The sequence below is a fragment of the Nicotiana tabacum genome, chromosome 10 (assembly GCF_000715075.1).
Source record: "Nicotiana tabacum cultivar K326 chromosome 10, ASM71507v2, whole genome shotgun sequence".
NCBI lineage: Eukaryota > Viridiplantae > Streptophyta > Magnoliopsida > Solanales > Solanaceae > Nicotiana > Nicotiana tabacum.
In genome coordinates, this window is record NC_134089.1 from 15,907,112 (window position 1) to 15,921,655 (window position 14,544).

The window sequence follows — 14,544 nt, forward strand, 5'->3', positions numbered from 1 at the left end:
ATGGCTCTCACACGCCTACAAGGGTGAGGCAAATCACACATGGAATCTAGTCAGCTTTTGTGTCAAAGTGGAACAAAATAAATGGGGTTGGAGGGCCAAAATGGAACAAGGCTGAGTTAAAGTGCCAAAATAAAAAATTGGGCCAAGTTTAATGGACTGTATATGTATTTGGCCTACATAAAATATCAAATTTTACGGAGAGACCATAGGTTCACGTGCCCCATAATCTCCCATATTTAGCCGCCTCTGCTATTAGTACTTGCATTAGGTTAGATTGTTTGTATCACACCCTTGGAGTGCGGCCATTTTCCGAACCCTGCATGAACTCAGGATACCTTGTTTACCTGACTGCCACATATATAAATTATTCGTGTGATTTGATATGAACATGTTTCTAAATTTGTAAAAACGAACAAAAAGGAACTCTTGGGGCCAACAAAAGAAAAAAAAAACAGAAAAGAGAGGACTTGTTAGCAAATAACGAAGCTGATTTTGATCCTCACTTAGCTGTTACTATCAGGTTGTATTTAACTCAATTCAGTAAGTCCATTTTGTCTCCATCTCCGACGATATCGCCTTTTGCCGACGATCGGCGTTTGAAGGCATGGATTCCGAAGCTGATTTTGATCCTCCTCCGTCTTTTGATAACGTGGTACATTTTCTACATATCTCACTTTTTTTTCCTAATTTCTTTCATTTTTGTTTTATTTCTCACCAGATCTGACTTTATACGTATGAATTTGTTATTTTTGAGGTGTGATCTGTCAATTTTGTTAGTTAGATATCATTAATTTCATTTTTTTTCTGAATTGGAGGTGTTATGGTTCGAATGTTTTTAATTTGTTGAAATTTTGTGAACGAATATGTAAACAGTCATTGTTAATGTCGGAATTGGTGAGGAATTTAGAGAACTGTAGATTTATTCATTTGGATATGCATTGATATGTATGAATTTTTGTTTTCCGGATGTGATCTGTCACTTATGTTAGCTAGATATATCATTTATTCCCTGTTTATTTGGAGATGAAAGTGTTGTGTGGTTCGAGTTTATGTTAAATTTGTTTCGTGATAAGAATATGTAAACAGCATTGTTAAAGTTTTGGCGTTGGTAATATAGAATGTAGAGAACCGTAGATTTATGTATTTGGATCTGCAGGAGGTTGTGTTGAAGTGCCACTTTTCTGTTTTGGACTGGGGTTTATTGCAGGAGTATTTGCTCTGTATTTTTATTGTTCAATTTTTTTTCAAAACAAAGCCAAAAGTGTTTGAGATGATTTGGTACGAGATGATTTTAATGGAGTAATGTATGTGGCCCGTGAGGTTCTTCCTTGTTTTTCTCAGATCAGCTTCTGCGTATGTTTAGCCACCAAAACAGCTGTAAAGCCCAATTGGCAATTGATTCAGCTGCAAAACATGTCTAACTACATAATTAATGAGTTTCTATATAGCTAGTTTCTGATTTACTCTCTTTAAACTATTTCTATTACCTTCTATGCCAAGATGAAGCAGATCCGGTCTTGTAAATTTTACTCTTCGAAGACCTCCATGGTTGGCTTATGTATTGGTATGCTGGTGTCCCGATCTTTATTCTTTTGACAATTTTGTGATCGTGTTTTAATTTTACTGCTACTGCTGTTACCAGAAGAATCAATATACGACATGTTGGGCTCATTTATCTGAAATATACGCAATTAAAATCTGTGTCTCCTTAGAAAGATGTGAAGTTTTCTTTAGAAGTTGGATTTAGATAATATGTTACTCATGGATGGTAGAAGAATACTTTGTGGCCTTTTAATTCTTTTCTGTATCTTTATGAACTCTCTGTCCTTTCCTAATCACAGACGTGGGTTTAGACACATATTTACCCTTGTTCTCTGTTGAAGCAGAAGAATATGGCCAAGGATGTTGAAGTGAAAGGATTCAACCCAGGATTAATTGTCTTAACTGTTGTTGGTGGACTCGTGTTGGCATTCCTAATCGGAAACTATGTGCTTTACATGTATGCACAAAAAACCCTTCCTCCAAAGAAAAAGAAGCCAATCTCCAAGAAGAAGATGAAGAGGGAAAGACTGAAGCAAGGTGTTTCGGCACCTGGAGAATAGATATACTAGACACATCGGGGTTATTCCCCTTGTTCATCTGAGAAGACTATGTTAGTTCATATCCAGCGGCAGTGTCAAATAGATGGTTGTTAATGTTACCAATTTGCCATCATCATAGTTAGAACTTAAACTTTAGTATATGCTTCTATTTTTCTGTTAGCTGACTGAGAAGTTGTTTTCTTGCGAGTTACTGAATCATCTATCTTCTTCCAGTAGAACTAGTCTTGCTTTTCGTTTTTCCTGTTTGGTGATATCAGAACTTCTAGGTAGGTTTATGCTTTACTACGTCTTTCTTGGGTTGCATAATTGTCAAAGTTGTTGATTTTAGCCCTTGAATGAATATTTTGGCAGTGGATAAATATTGCTAGGATCGTAACTGGGCCGTTACTTTTCATATTATATGAGGTAGTTTGACTCGACACGGAGTATAAGAAAAAAGAAAAGACTTTTGAAACTTGAGGTCTTAAAAGCTTAAGGGGTAAAAAGTTTGTGGGGCCATGACATTTGTGTGGCTATAAAAGTTTTTCATTAAGGGTAAATGGGTAAAATGAAAGAGTTTAAAGTTGAATTATTTCCAAACTAAAAAGGAAAGTACCTCATGAAATGGAGGGAGCATTGTTTTTAGTTAGAGTAGATGATTACGGGAAAGTAAAAAAGCTCGAGTTATAGTCATTGTTGAACATTTATTTCCCTGGTGTTTAGATGGTAGAAGAAGAGGCAGTTCCTGCTTGCACAAGTATTACCATCCAAGGTGTAAACAGGTCAATATTTTCGCTGTTTCGATTTGGCCTATATTGTAGTGGGGTGATGAACTACTTTTGTGCCAAAGGTCTAGTTGGAAATGAATTTCAGATGGTGCATACTTCAACCGCTCTTCTGGTCAAGATTCCAATCTCTCTGGAAATTGATTTAGGGCTGTGGGATTGTCTTGATTTACGACGTGAATGGGCAAATGTTGTTTCCCTTTAGTGTTTAATTTCCATTTCTATTTCTGTTGTCAACTTAGTTGCCTCTCTTTTATGTACATTGTACCTTAATGATGCTTGGCACTAGGCAAGATTCATGCTTTGGGTAGGTCTTATTTGATTACATTAGTTTCTGCTATGGTTAACTTGATCTCTGAAAAGCTCCTAGCTCTCTACTTTTATTATGTGCTGATTTCTTATTTAACCTGAAAAAGTGAAGCTTTGACCAAAATGATGCCTCCTATATATCTACAAATTGCGCTTCACCCTTTAACCAAAATGGCCCTTCATATAAAAGCATAGGTGATCAAGGAGGTTAAACTTAGCAATCATCTCTATGTTAAGCCATAGTTGCCAAAAAGCAATTACTGCATTTGGGAGTTGGGAACACTAAATTCCCATAGAAGTACGCCACCAAATAAATTTATCATTTTAATGGAACGATGAAACGTATAAAGTCGTCCACTGTCCTGTGTCGGCAGTCTGAAAATATATTGCGTTAAAGACCCTACAAAATTTAGACTAGACATATTGGTCCAAGTACAAATTACATGGATTTAAGATATAATTCAATCAGATTTCTCAACGTCCATACGGTAGTCATGCTATCATAATACCCAAGTTCATGCCATGTAGAAAGTTATGCTTACTCAAATTCAACGTCCATTGGGTGCTTAAACATCCTTATTTTTTTTAACACAAACACTATTTTTATATTGAAAACTAGTAATAACATACAAAGATATTGATTGACCATCCAATCTTAAAGATTAATTCTAGATTAAAGACAATTGAGCACCTAAGACTTGAAATTCTGAATTTGCCACAAGCTGAACGATAAGATAATGATGCACGCCAGGCGACACGAAAATAATTTAATAAACCATTTATTTGATACGATTAAATCAAGATATTGTCCGTGATCAAGCTCTTGAGTCCAAATCATCTATATTTGTAAAGAGAAAATTAAACGAGACTCTTTGAATTTAGTGATATTCTAAGGATTATAACGTTTATTTCCTTAAAATCAGCTGTTCGTTTTTTAGTACCATCCTCCTGTGGAAATATAGGGTGCAATTATTTGCAAAAATATATAAAGCTAATGTGATCCGGCCCTTCCTTGAACAATCGAACTCCAAACATATCAGGAAATAAGTGATGGACTGCCCTTTCTATAATTTTCACAGAACCCGCTATTTCTTATGTTTGTTTGAACCATATAAATAATACTATATCGATATCGAAGAAGAATTAAGCTCGCGAAGATTAAGAAAACAAAATGTATCATAGTACGGCGTTCTTTCCTGTCTTTGCCTTTCAAGATATTGCGTAGCCGAGAGTGTTATGTAAAAAAGATCAAGGGGATCCTATCCTAAAGGAGGAGGAGTAAGAGCCAGCTTTAGGGATGGAATCAAACGATTACGAGATAAACAATGAGATAAAGGAGAGCATAAGGACATAACATTGCAGTGGCCCAGAGCTCTTAGAAGTTTTTGCCCTTCCATGCTTCAAACGTGGAACAAAAGAATGAACTAGGAAAAAGAAACTTAAAAAGTAGTTCAAAATCAATGAACCATTAAAAAGCCTATATGAGAATGCAAAATCAACCAATTTGGGATGGATCCCAGGTTTTCTTTTTCATATGCCATTTATTCTTGAAAACATATGAACTGACAAACTGATCATAACCAGATTTAGGGACATGGGAAAGTTTAAGATACTATATTCCACATCTCTTAACTCTATACAGTGCAACACAAAGATTATAGCAGAATCAATCTCTTTTAAGGTATACATTATAAACACACCACATACAGACAGGTCTTAAGTTTTACAAAACAGGCGAAACTATTAATAAGTCAAGAAATATAACTGCAGAAAGCTTTGAGAAACTGGATACAAATCAAACCAGGTTGGAAACGGATGGACTCTAAAGCATTATACTTGTGCTTAGCGGCCCATGGTCTGGTCACCCGGGGGGATCATAACGACCACTTGTTGGGCATTAAACCCAGGATGAGGGAGCCTACGACGAAGCTCACGACCTTCCTGGCAAAGAGCACAAGGGTGGCAGAAGAAATGAGTTGCAAAGTCACAAGCTGACTCACATTGCTCGCGCTGCACCTCATCCTCAACAAAGCTCCCACAGCAGCCGCAAGACCTGTTGAGTGCCTCGCAGCTCCCCTGTAGAGGAAATAAATTGTATAACAGGGATAAAACTTCTAATACTGTTAATACAACCATTAGGAGGAAATTGAAATAATAGCAAGAAAATCCCTCATCCGATAAAAATGAAATGATGCAGAAACAGCAAGAAGAAACAAAAGCTAGACGATGTTAGTAGGAAATACAGCTGATAGCCAGTTCGCATATCTTAGGCAGAAATAAAGCCGAATTAATCACAATTAAGAAGTACACTGTAAAGTTTACAAGCTTTAATCCAAAACTTAAAGAGATGAACTTCAGATGGTTTTGAAGACACTATCTGTACACCTAGTTGTTTGATGAAGATGACTATCAATTTATGGCATTTTGATCTACTATCATTTTCACATCCTACTGTAAAAATGCGTAAGTAATCAACAGATAAGAAAAAAGAGAACATAAGAACGTATAATTACATTTTCTCTTATCTCCTTTTCCGTAAGTACATAAGCAGAACATTTTTTTCAAACCTCTACCTTCTTCAAAAAAAAAAATTTTGGGGGTATGAATCTTTTCAAATCTACCACAACTTGTTTGGGACAGAGGCGCAGTTATAATCTCTTCAAATCTCTATCTTTATGCGAAGAGAGTTCAAGATCAAGTATCCGCGCCCCAAGCTTAACCAAAAGACACATACATCCAAATGAAATATTACATACAGAGAACTTACTGATTCTTAAGTCATGTCGCCAGTTGACATGAATGAACTATGTCTGAATCACTTTATCTTTTTAAATATTTTTTATAGGGATATCTGTACCACTTTATCTTTTAAATTCAACCACAAATAACAATCTCCAGTATACAGTGTGTTAAAAATACACTTCAAGCGGCCCTAAACTACCAGTTTGAAAGTATTTACACAAAAAACCTATACACGCGTATAGGACCAAAGGGTACAGTGAACAAATTCCATATGAGACTTCTTAAAATGGATGTTTTGCTTTGATACGGAAAATACATACAGAAGAAGAGCAGTGATATGAAGCACAGTAATTGGAAAAGAAGAAATGCATTTGTGCCCAAAAGACCATGACATAGAATGAGCATTAGTAAAGCACCTGCAGAAAGGTAAAATTTAAGAAAGACAGCCTACCTCCAGATTAAACTTTCGGCGTATAGCTGTACGAGTGGGATATGTAAAGCAGGGTGCCACACAGTTCGAGCCAAAAAAGGATTGTCCAAGCATGTAGAGGCCAGTGTAAAGCAAGCAGTGATTGGCAAAAGTCCCAGGAGCAGAACCAAGTCTCTCGGCATTGCTCCCGTAAAGCACACACGGGGCCATCCCAAGTAAACCTGCAGAAAGAAAAGTATGTCTAGAGCATCAACAGAAAAAACCATATTGCAAAATATAGCATCAAGACATAAAACGAGCATGTGTGCGTCTTGCAAAGGGAGGACCCTATGCAGATTTGCAAGTGAATTCAAACAAATTACATCAAAACAAATTATACCTTGAAAAAAGTGTTTTTTTTCTTTTGACATCAATAATCGATAAACATCGTTCGAAATGTGGAGATCGGTGTCTGTGCAAGATGCATATGACTAGAATATTAATATAACTTCGAACATGATGCAGCAGTTGCATTTTTCGCAAATGGACATTATAGTGGGAACTCTTGAACAACAACAAAGACTTTGGCAAATACAATTTAAAGAATAAAGTGTTCCAGCTAATTCCACCTTAGTATAGCAATTATCTCACTACATCAGAAGAAGTTGATAGAAAAATACATCAGAAGAAGCAAAAACGAATTAGGAGTAGGAATTTTGAGCAACAAATTTCGAAGTCCTAGCCTAGCTATTGAAGGAAAATACAATTCCCCATCTACAATTATCATCAATGTTCATACATTTGCATACACACTACCTTCCCCAGACCCCACTTGTGGGATTCTACTGGGTACGTTATTGTTGTTGTTGTTGTCCATAAATTTGCTTGCTAGTTCTTTTTCTCATGAAATTTAGGAGCATATTAGCTCATAGCACGCATATACTGGGCGAGATCATTCAATAAACACAGTCAAGGGGGACAGTAAGTGATTTTAGCAAAGGCTGAACTTTACTTAAGATTGCAATTCAACACAGTCAGGGGGGCCAATAAGTGATTTTAGCAAAGGCTGGACGTAACTTAAGATTGCAATTCAACATCTGAATTAAAATTTCTAAACCGATACTTCATCACCAAGAGACCAACATACCCTAACATCCATCTCGCACAGTTTCATCAACTCTTAGAATATATGTATTGCTACATAGAGTTAAGATATTCATTGACTAATAAGGTATTTGGGAAAAAAGGTCATGAAAAGAGCGGAATGAGTACAACAATTCATATAGTCGACCCAACTAACTTGCAACTGAGGGGTGGTTTGATTGATGGGTTATTTCATGGATGGTCACCCAAATTTCACTTTATTACACCAACGTCATTAAACTTTTTTTCTGTAATGAAAAATCCATCAATTTTACCAAGTATCGTGAAAGCTACTAAACAAGTTTTTGTAAAGAAAGTCATTCAACTTTGCTAGAATATCACAGAAGGTTACTAAGAGAACAAAAGAGATATTTCTATGATATTAGGGCAAAGTTGAATAACTTTTTTATTTAAAAAATTTATTTAGTATAAACCTTGGACCTAATTCAGCCCCAAAAGCTAGCTCATGAGGTAAGAATTGTTCAAAACACAAGAGTCCAATTACCCATCCCACAAATGCTGTGGAACTATTAACATCCCCTCGCTCGCCAGCCAACTGGAGCGTGAACAACATAATATCAGGGCCCAACATAAGATTAAACAAGAACTGGGATGGGCATATCTCTGATATCATGTAAAGAATAGACTTTGGGCTTAATTCAACTCTAAAGGCCAACTCATGAGTTAAAGATTGTCCAAGACCATATTAAGAGTCAAGTGTCCATCCAAAAAACAATATGGGACTACTAAAAGATACTTAGAAAAACTTGAATGACTTTTAGGTTACAAAAAATAGTTTAGTGAACTTCTCTCAAAAAGAGTAAATTTGAGTGATCATCCCTGAAATTATACTTTGAGTGATTGACTATACAGTGATCATCCACAAATTCTGATCCAAAAGAGAGACGTTTAATCCAACATAGCACATATAAGGAAAAAGAATTCAATCAATCAACTGTGCCTTAATACTAAGTAACTAAACTAATTTCAGTCGCTAAGATTAAACACAAAAAAAGAAAAAAACCAATCAGAAAAGAAAACTCACAAACTTCAATATCACTGCTGCAGAATTCATCATTCCTGCCAAAACAAGCGCAAAGGCCAGAATCCCACTGCCTCCTATTGGTCTCACCGACGACGCCATGGCCCATAGGAAGCCCATCAGCAGTCCACCCCATCGGAAAAGCGGCTGGGATTGCGCCGGCAGCAGAAGAAATAACGCGTTTATTGGGCTTTTTCAACTCATCTTTCACCTCAGGGGATAAAAGAGGGTTTGATTCTTCGTTATTGGCCATTGGCTATACTCAACAACAACTACAGGAGAACGAAAAGGGGTTTGATGAAATCAAGCAAATTGAGGGATCTGAATTTCTGAAAGAAGGTGAAAATTTGTGTATATCTGTAATATGGACACTGTACACAGCGACGTACGAGAAAAAAAGTTCAACCTCTGTAATCCGCGTGGAATTGGTAGTTGCTTATACTGCTAAGTTTTATTTTTTTCAATAATCATTGAAATTGTCAACTTTTGACCTTATACTTTTATCGATTAAATTTTTTTTTATACGTTAAAGCTCTTAAATTTTGAGTCAATTAAAAAATAACTATAGATAATTATCCATAAATATTAAAATTAATAGGGAGAACTTCAAAACCAGTCAGATTTACGAGGGGCATTTGCATCTATACCCGTTTTTTGGATCACGTTTTAACTTATGTCCGCTTTGTAAAAAAATTGCAAACGTACTCACTTTTTCACGTAACTTCAGCATACGGGGCTAAAGTAGCAAAGGCAATCACGCAAAACTTCAGCATTCTAGTAGACGGGCCTGAAGTAGCAAGTGTGCTGAACCAAGTGTGTTGAAGTTTTTATTTGTAATTGTTGAACTTAAGCATAGTAGCTGAAGTTTTGTTCTCTATTTGCTGAAGTTTTTGTTTGTAATTGCTAAACTTAAGCATAGTAGCTGAAATTTTGTTCTCTATTTGCTGAAGTTTTTTTTTTGTAATTGCACTAAATAAGCTGAAATTTTTTGTCCTAGATTCATTAGTTTTGTCATTGAGCTTTTTCAAAAACTTCAGCAGAAGATGATGAAGTTATTTAGTTCATTTATAAAAACTTCAGCACTAAATAAGCTGAAGTTTTCTTGTCCTGGATATGCTTTTTCAAAAACTTCAGCAGAAGATGCTGAAGTTATTTAGTTCATTTGTAAAAACTTCAGCACTAAAAGCTGAAGTTTTTTTTGTCTTGGATTCATTAGTTTTGTCATAAATCTTTTTCAAAAACTTCAGCAGAAGATGCTGAAGTTATTTAGTTCATTTGTAAAAATTTCAGCACTATATAAGCTGAAGTTTTTGAAAAAGTTTTCTAACATACTAGATAAATAATCAGATTGCCAACAGTATCGAAATCGTAAATTTTGGAAACAATAAACGTGAAAAGAACAGAATTATCATTGTCTACTAACTTATGTACGTGGAAATATTCACAAATCATTGTCTACCAACTTACGTAATTATTTATAATTTATTTTTAAATAATCTGATAAACATATTTATGGCAATAATCCCATGAACTGAAGTTTTATAGCAGCACCAACAGCAACAGAAGAAAGAAGAAGAAAACGAAGGAGGAAAAGGTGGAGGAGGAGAAGAAATGGAGCTAAAGTTGTTTAAAAAGTGGGTACAAGTTAAAACATTTTTAAAAAAATGGGTATATGTTAAATGGGGGCGACCAAATAGGGCGCTCCGTGCGATTTTTACGATTTACAAGTGATCATTCAAAAATAATCACAGTTTCAAAAGTAATCGAAATTTAGCCACTTTTCATGTAAAGATAAATCTGAATGAAAACACTGTTCAAAATCCGAAAAAATACTCCAGTATAATATACTGGAGTTCCAATATACTTATGTTGGAACTCCAGTATATTATACTGGAGTTCCAGTATAATATATCGGTCCAACATAATATACTGAAACTTTTCGCGTGGTGCTCAAATCTCCAGTATATTATACTGGAACTTTCCGCGTGTTGGAGTTTCAGCATAATATGCTGGAAGTTCATACATAGGTACACCGATCTCTAGTATATTATGCTGGAACTTTTCGTGTTGCAGTAAAATAGTGGTTATTTTTCAATGATTTTATAAACGCTGGCTATTTTTGAATGACCAGTTCAAAAACTGACTAACAGTGCTATTTTTACAAATTAATAGCCTAAAATATAAAGTAGATTAACTAGCACAAAATGTTAAAATATATTAAGGAATCATTTGGTTGGGTATTAGGAGATTTAATCTCCACATAAAAATCGACATTACTTCATGCAATGTTTGGTTGGAATTTGAGGAGATCTAATTTTCACATAAAAATCGGCACAAGTTAATACAATGTCTGATTACTCCTTTTTGTTTTCCTAGTAGATAATATATGCATAAGCTACACGATAATCTATATATTATTTTATACAGAATAGAATATGAAATAAAAATTTAGGTATTAGAAATATATTTTGTTTAAGAAGTGAAAAAATATTACAAAACATATATTGTATACTATATGTAATTTACTATCAAATTAAACATTCAACTGGATATAATCATTGCATTATCTAATTCTTATATTATTAATTCTTACATTACAATCTTTGTATTATTGATCTCAACGTCATTTATCTCTAGAATAAACGTGTCACGACCCAAAATTCACTAAGGGTCTCGATGGCACCGGACACCACTGTCAGGCAAGTCAACCAAAATACTTAATTAAATTCTCGTTTTAATAATTTTGAAAACTATGATTTTCCTTCAATCTAACTAATAAAAGATAACTGTTTCAAATCAAATATGAATGTAAAGCAGTTAATACAAGATACCCCATAATTATCCTAGAACCCAGTGTCACAAGTGCATGAGCATTTACTAGGGAATGAAGTAAAATACAGTAACTGTCCGGAATACAAGTGGACAGAAAAGAAAATACAGTACAATACTCTGAAGGAGACTCGGTTGGCTGCGGGTCGTCTCGATAATTGCAGCTCACCCAAGTCTCCATATCAACCATACCGCTATGCCACTAAGCCACTAGCCACATATGAACCTGTGCAATAAAAATGCACAGCAAGTGTAGTATGAGTACAAAAACAACGTGTACTCAATGAGTATCCCGTCTAGTCTCGAAGAAGTAGAGACAAGAGGTCGACTTCGACACTTGCTAGTAGTCCAATAGTAATATTATTAATGCGACGAATCACAGATTTATTAAGAACAACAGTAAATTCAAATAAGTAACGAAACAGGTAAGAGTTCCTTTTTATTAAAAGTCTCCGGATTCATAATCCATTAATTAACAATTATCTCAAGTCGGGGAGAGCAAATATCAATATCAATAACTCTCAAGGCAAGCAATACGAGCATACGCAAATCATGCCGAGGTCGTACGGCCCGATCCAGCATAAATGTAAAATGTGCACTGCCGAGGGTCGAACGGCGCGAACCATAGATGTATCTATTACCCCGCTCTTGAATCATACATGCGACGCGGTCAAATTTAAATAAACAATCACTCTGCTCGCGAATCATACATGCGACGCAAGTACACATAGAAATACATGCTCAAACAGCCAATTAAGAATTTATCGGGAACATTTATCCAAATAAAAGTCAATTCTCTTTTAGCGATTTAAGAAAATGAAGTTTATTCCTTTTAGAAATTCATTTACCAATTCAATAGGATTTAAGCAATTCAACTGCCAACAAGATTACAGATATTCCAAGTATAGCATACTTTTGGGTCCTAGACTACCCAGACTTACATATAATAGTAGTTACGCACGGACTCTCGTTATCTCGTGCGTACATAGACCCCACAAATAGAAGCACATAACCAATTATCTCACCTATGGGGACAATTCCCTCTTACAAGGTTATAAAGGAGACTCACCTCGTTCCGAAGATCCATAACGGGCATTCCACGCCCTTCCAAAGACTCGATTCGATGCTAAATGCTCCAAAACTAGTCAATAATTAGGCAAATCCATTAATATAGGTTCGATTACTCATTACAATCCAATTTATAACAATTTCTAACCCCCGATCAAAAATTTGACAAAATTGCCCTTGGGTCCATGTGCCCGAATTCCAAAAATTTTTGAAGATAAAGTTTACCCATGAACTCACGACCTCAAATATATGATTTTCTCTTAATTTCATACCCAAAATCGTGGTCAAAATCCAAGAATACGAATTTTCTAGGTTTTCCTCAAACCCCTAAATTTCTACCAATTTACATGCTAAAATCCATACATAATCAATATATTTAGCTCAAGATAGGTGGGGTTAGATTACCTTGTCGTTGATGATGACAACCCCCATTTGAAGCTCTCCAAAATCGTCCACACCAAATGAAAATGGGGGAAAAATGACCAACCCCCGATTTTAAAAGAACTTACCGCCTCCAGCACTTCCGCACCTGCGGTCACACGACCGCTTCTACGGTTCCGCAGGTGCGACCCCTCTACCGCTCCTGCGGTTTCTCTCCAGGCTGCCATTTCCGCTTCTGCGCCTCAACACCCGCAGGTGAGGCCCCACTTCTGCGGCGAGATGACCGCGTCTGCGGTCCTTGCACTCCCAGCCATTTTTTCGCTTGTGCGACACAAGGGCCTCTTCTGCGGCTCCGCACCTGCGGCCCAAGTCTCGCAGGTGCGGTTACACCAGTAACCAGCAACTTCAGCTCTTCCTCCAAGTTCCAATTCGATCTGTTAACCACCCGGAATCCACCCGAGTCCCCCGGGACCCCGATCAATCATACCAACCAGTCCCAAAACACATTACGGACTTGCTCGAGGCCTCAAATCACATCAAACAACGCTAAAATCATGAATCGACCTCCAATCCAAGCTTAATGAACTTTAGAAATTCAAACTTCTACATTCGATGACGAAGCCTATCAAATCACGTCCGATTGACCTCAAATTTTGCACACAAGTTCTATTTGACATTATGGACCTACTCTAACTTCCGGAATTGGATTCCGACCCCGATATCAAAAAGTCCACATCCGATCAAACTCCTCAAAAACCTTCAAATTTCTATCTTTAGCCAAATGACTCCAAAATGGCCCACGAACCTCCGAATTCACTTCCGATGGCGCTCTCAATACTAGAATCACCATACGGAGCTACTCCCAGACTCGGAATCCCAAATGGACATCGATAACACTGAAATGCACTTCAACCCAAACTTTTGAAATTCCTTCAAAATGCTAACTTCCACAATAGGCGCTGAAATGTTCCTGGGTCTTCCAAAACCTAGTTCGGACATATGCCCAAGTCCGAAATCATCATACAAACCTATTGGAACCTTCGAATCCCGATTCCGAGGTCGTTTACTCAAAAATCCAACCTTAGTCAATTCTTTCAACTTAAAGTTTCCAAAATGAGAATTCTCTTTCCAAATCAACTCTGAACTTCCCGGAATTCAATTCCGACCGTACGCACAAGTCATAATACTTGAAGTGTAGCTGCTCATGGCATCAAACTGCTGAACGATGCGCTAGAGCTCAAAACGACTGGTCGGGTCGTTACATTTTCTCCCACTTAAACATACGTTTTCACTTAGACAAATAAGCCTTAGAGCCCAATTCCAACATCCGGAATTCTCTGTCAGGCCTGTTCAAACATACGCTAACCGAATCAATAACTACACGCAACACCAAAACATGACTGCATACCATAGCTGAATTCACACCTTGCACCACTTTACTCACAGGACCACAATAACATTCTCCGATCAATTTAGTCGAAATTCCATGACTCGAATGCTCCCGTTGCACCTCATGACATACATAGGTCTTGCTCTAACTCTTACAATACCGCCACGATGGAAGAGATGTGTAGAAATTCATAACCGATTGCTGAATCAATAAATCATTGGGTCTATACTCCTGACAAGAACCATCACCTCATTCTGAACCAAATAATGGTCTTAGCTCCTTAATATACTTCATATAATCAGATTGCACTGATCCTAAATCCAATGATCTCGTCTCACCCAGTACGAACTGCTCAGGCAATAAGC

At 36.6% G+C, this 14,544-nt stretch overlaps 2 protein-coding genes across 2 annotated transcripts; one reads left to right on the forward strand and one right to left on the reverse strand.

The window, feature by feature from the left end:
• The first annotated feature begins 286 nt into the window (after window positions 1-286).
• On the forward strand, window positions 287-2,317 carry LOC107759545 (DNA-binding protein S1FA). Its single transcript, XM_016577511.2, has 2 exons — window positions 287-652; window positions 1,887-2,317. Exons 1-2 carry the CDS (start codon window positions 605-607, stop codon window positions 2,100-2,102), a joined length of 264 nt encoding a protein of 87 aa, XP_016432997.1. The 5' UTR covers window positions 287-604; the 3' UTR covers window positions 2,103-2,317.
• Window positions 2,318-4,766: 2,449 nt separating this feature from the next.
• Window positions 4,767-8,937, reverse strand: LOC107759546 (cell number regulator 8-like). Its single transcript, XM_016577512.2, has 3 exons — window positions 8,515-8,937; window positions 6,369-6,568; window positions 4,767-5,251 (listed from the first exon to the last, which is right to left on the reverse strand). The coding sequence occupies exons 1-3, from the start codon at window positions 8,762-8,764 to the stop codon at window positions 5,018-5,020; spliced, it is 684 nt and encodes a 227-aa protein (XP_016432998.1). The 5' UTR covers window positions 8,765-8,937; the 3' UTR covers window positions 4,767-5,017.
• Between the last annotated feature and the right edge of the window lie 5,607 nt (window positions 8,938-14,544).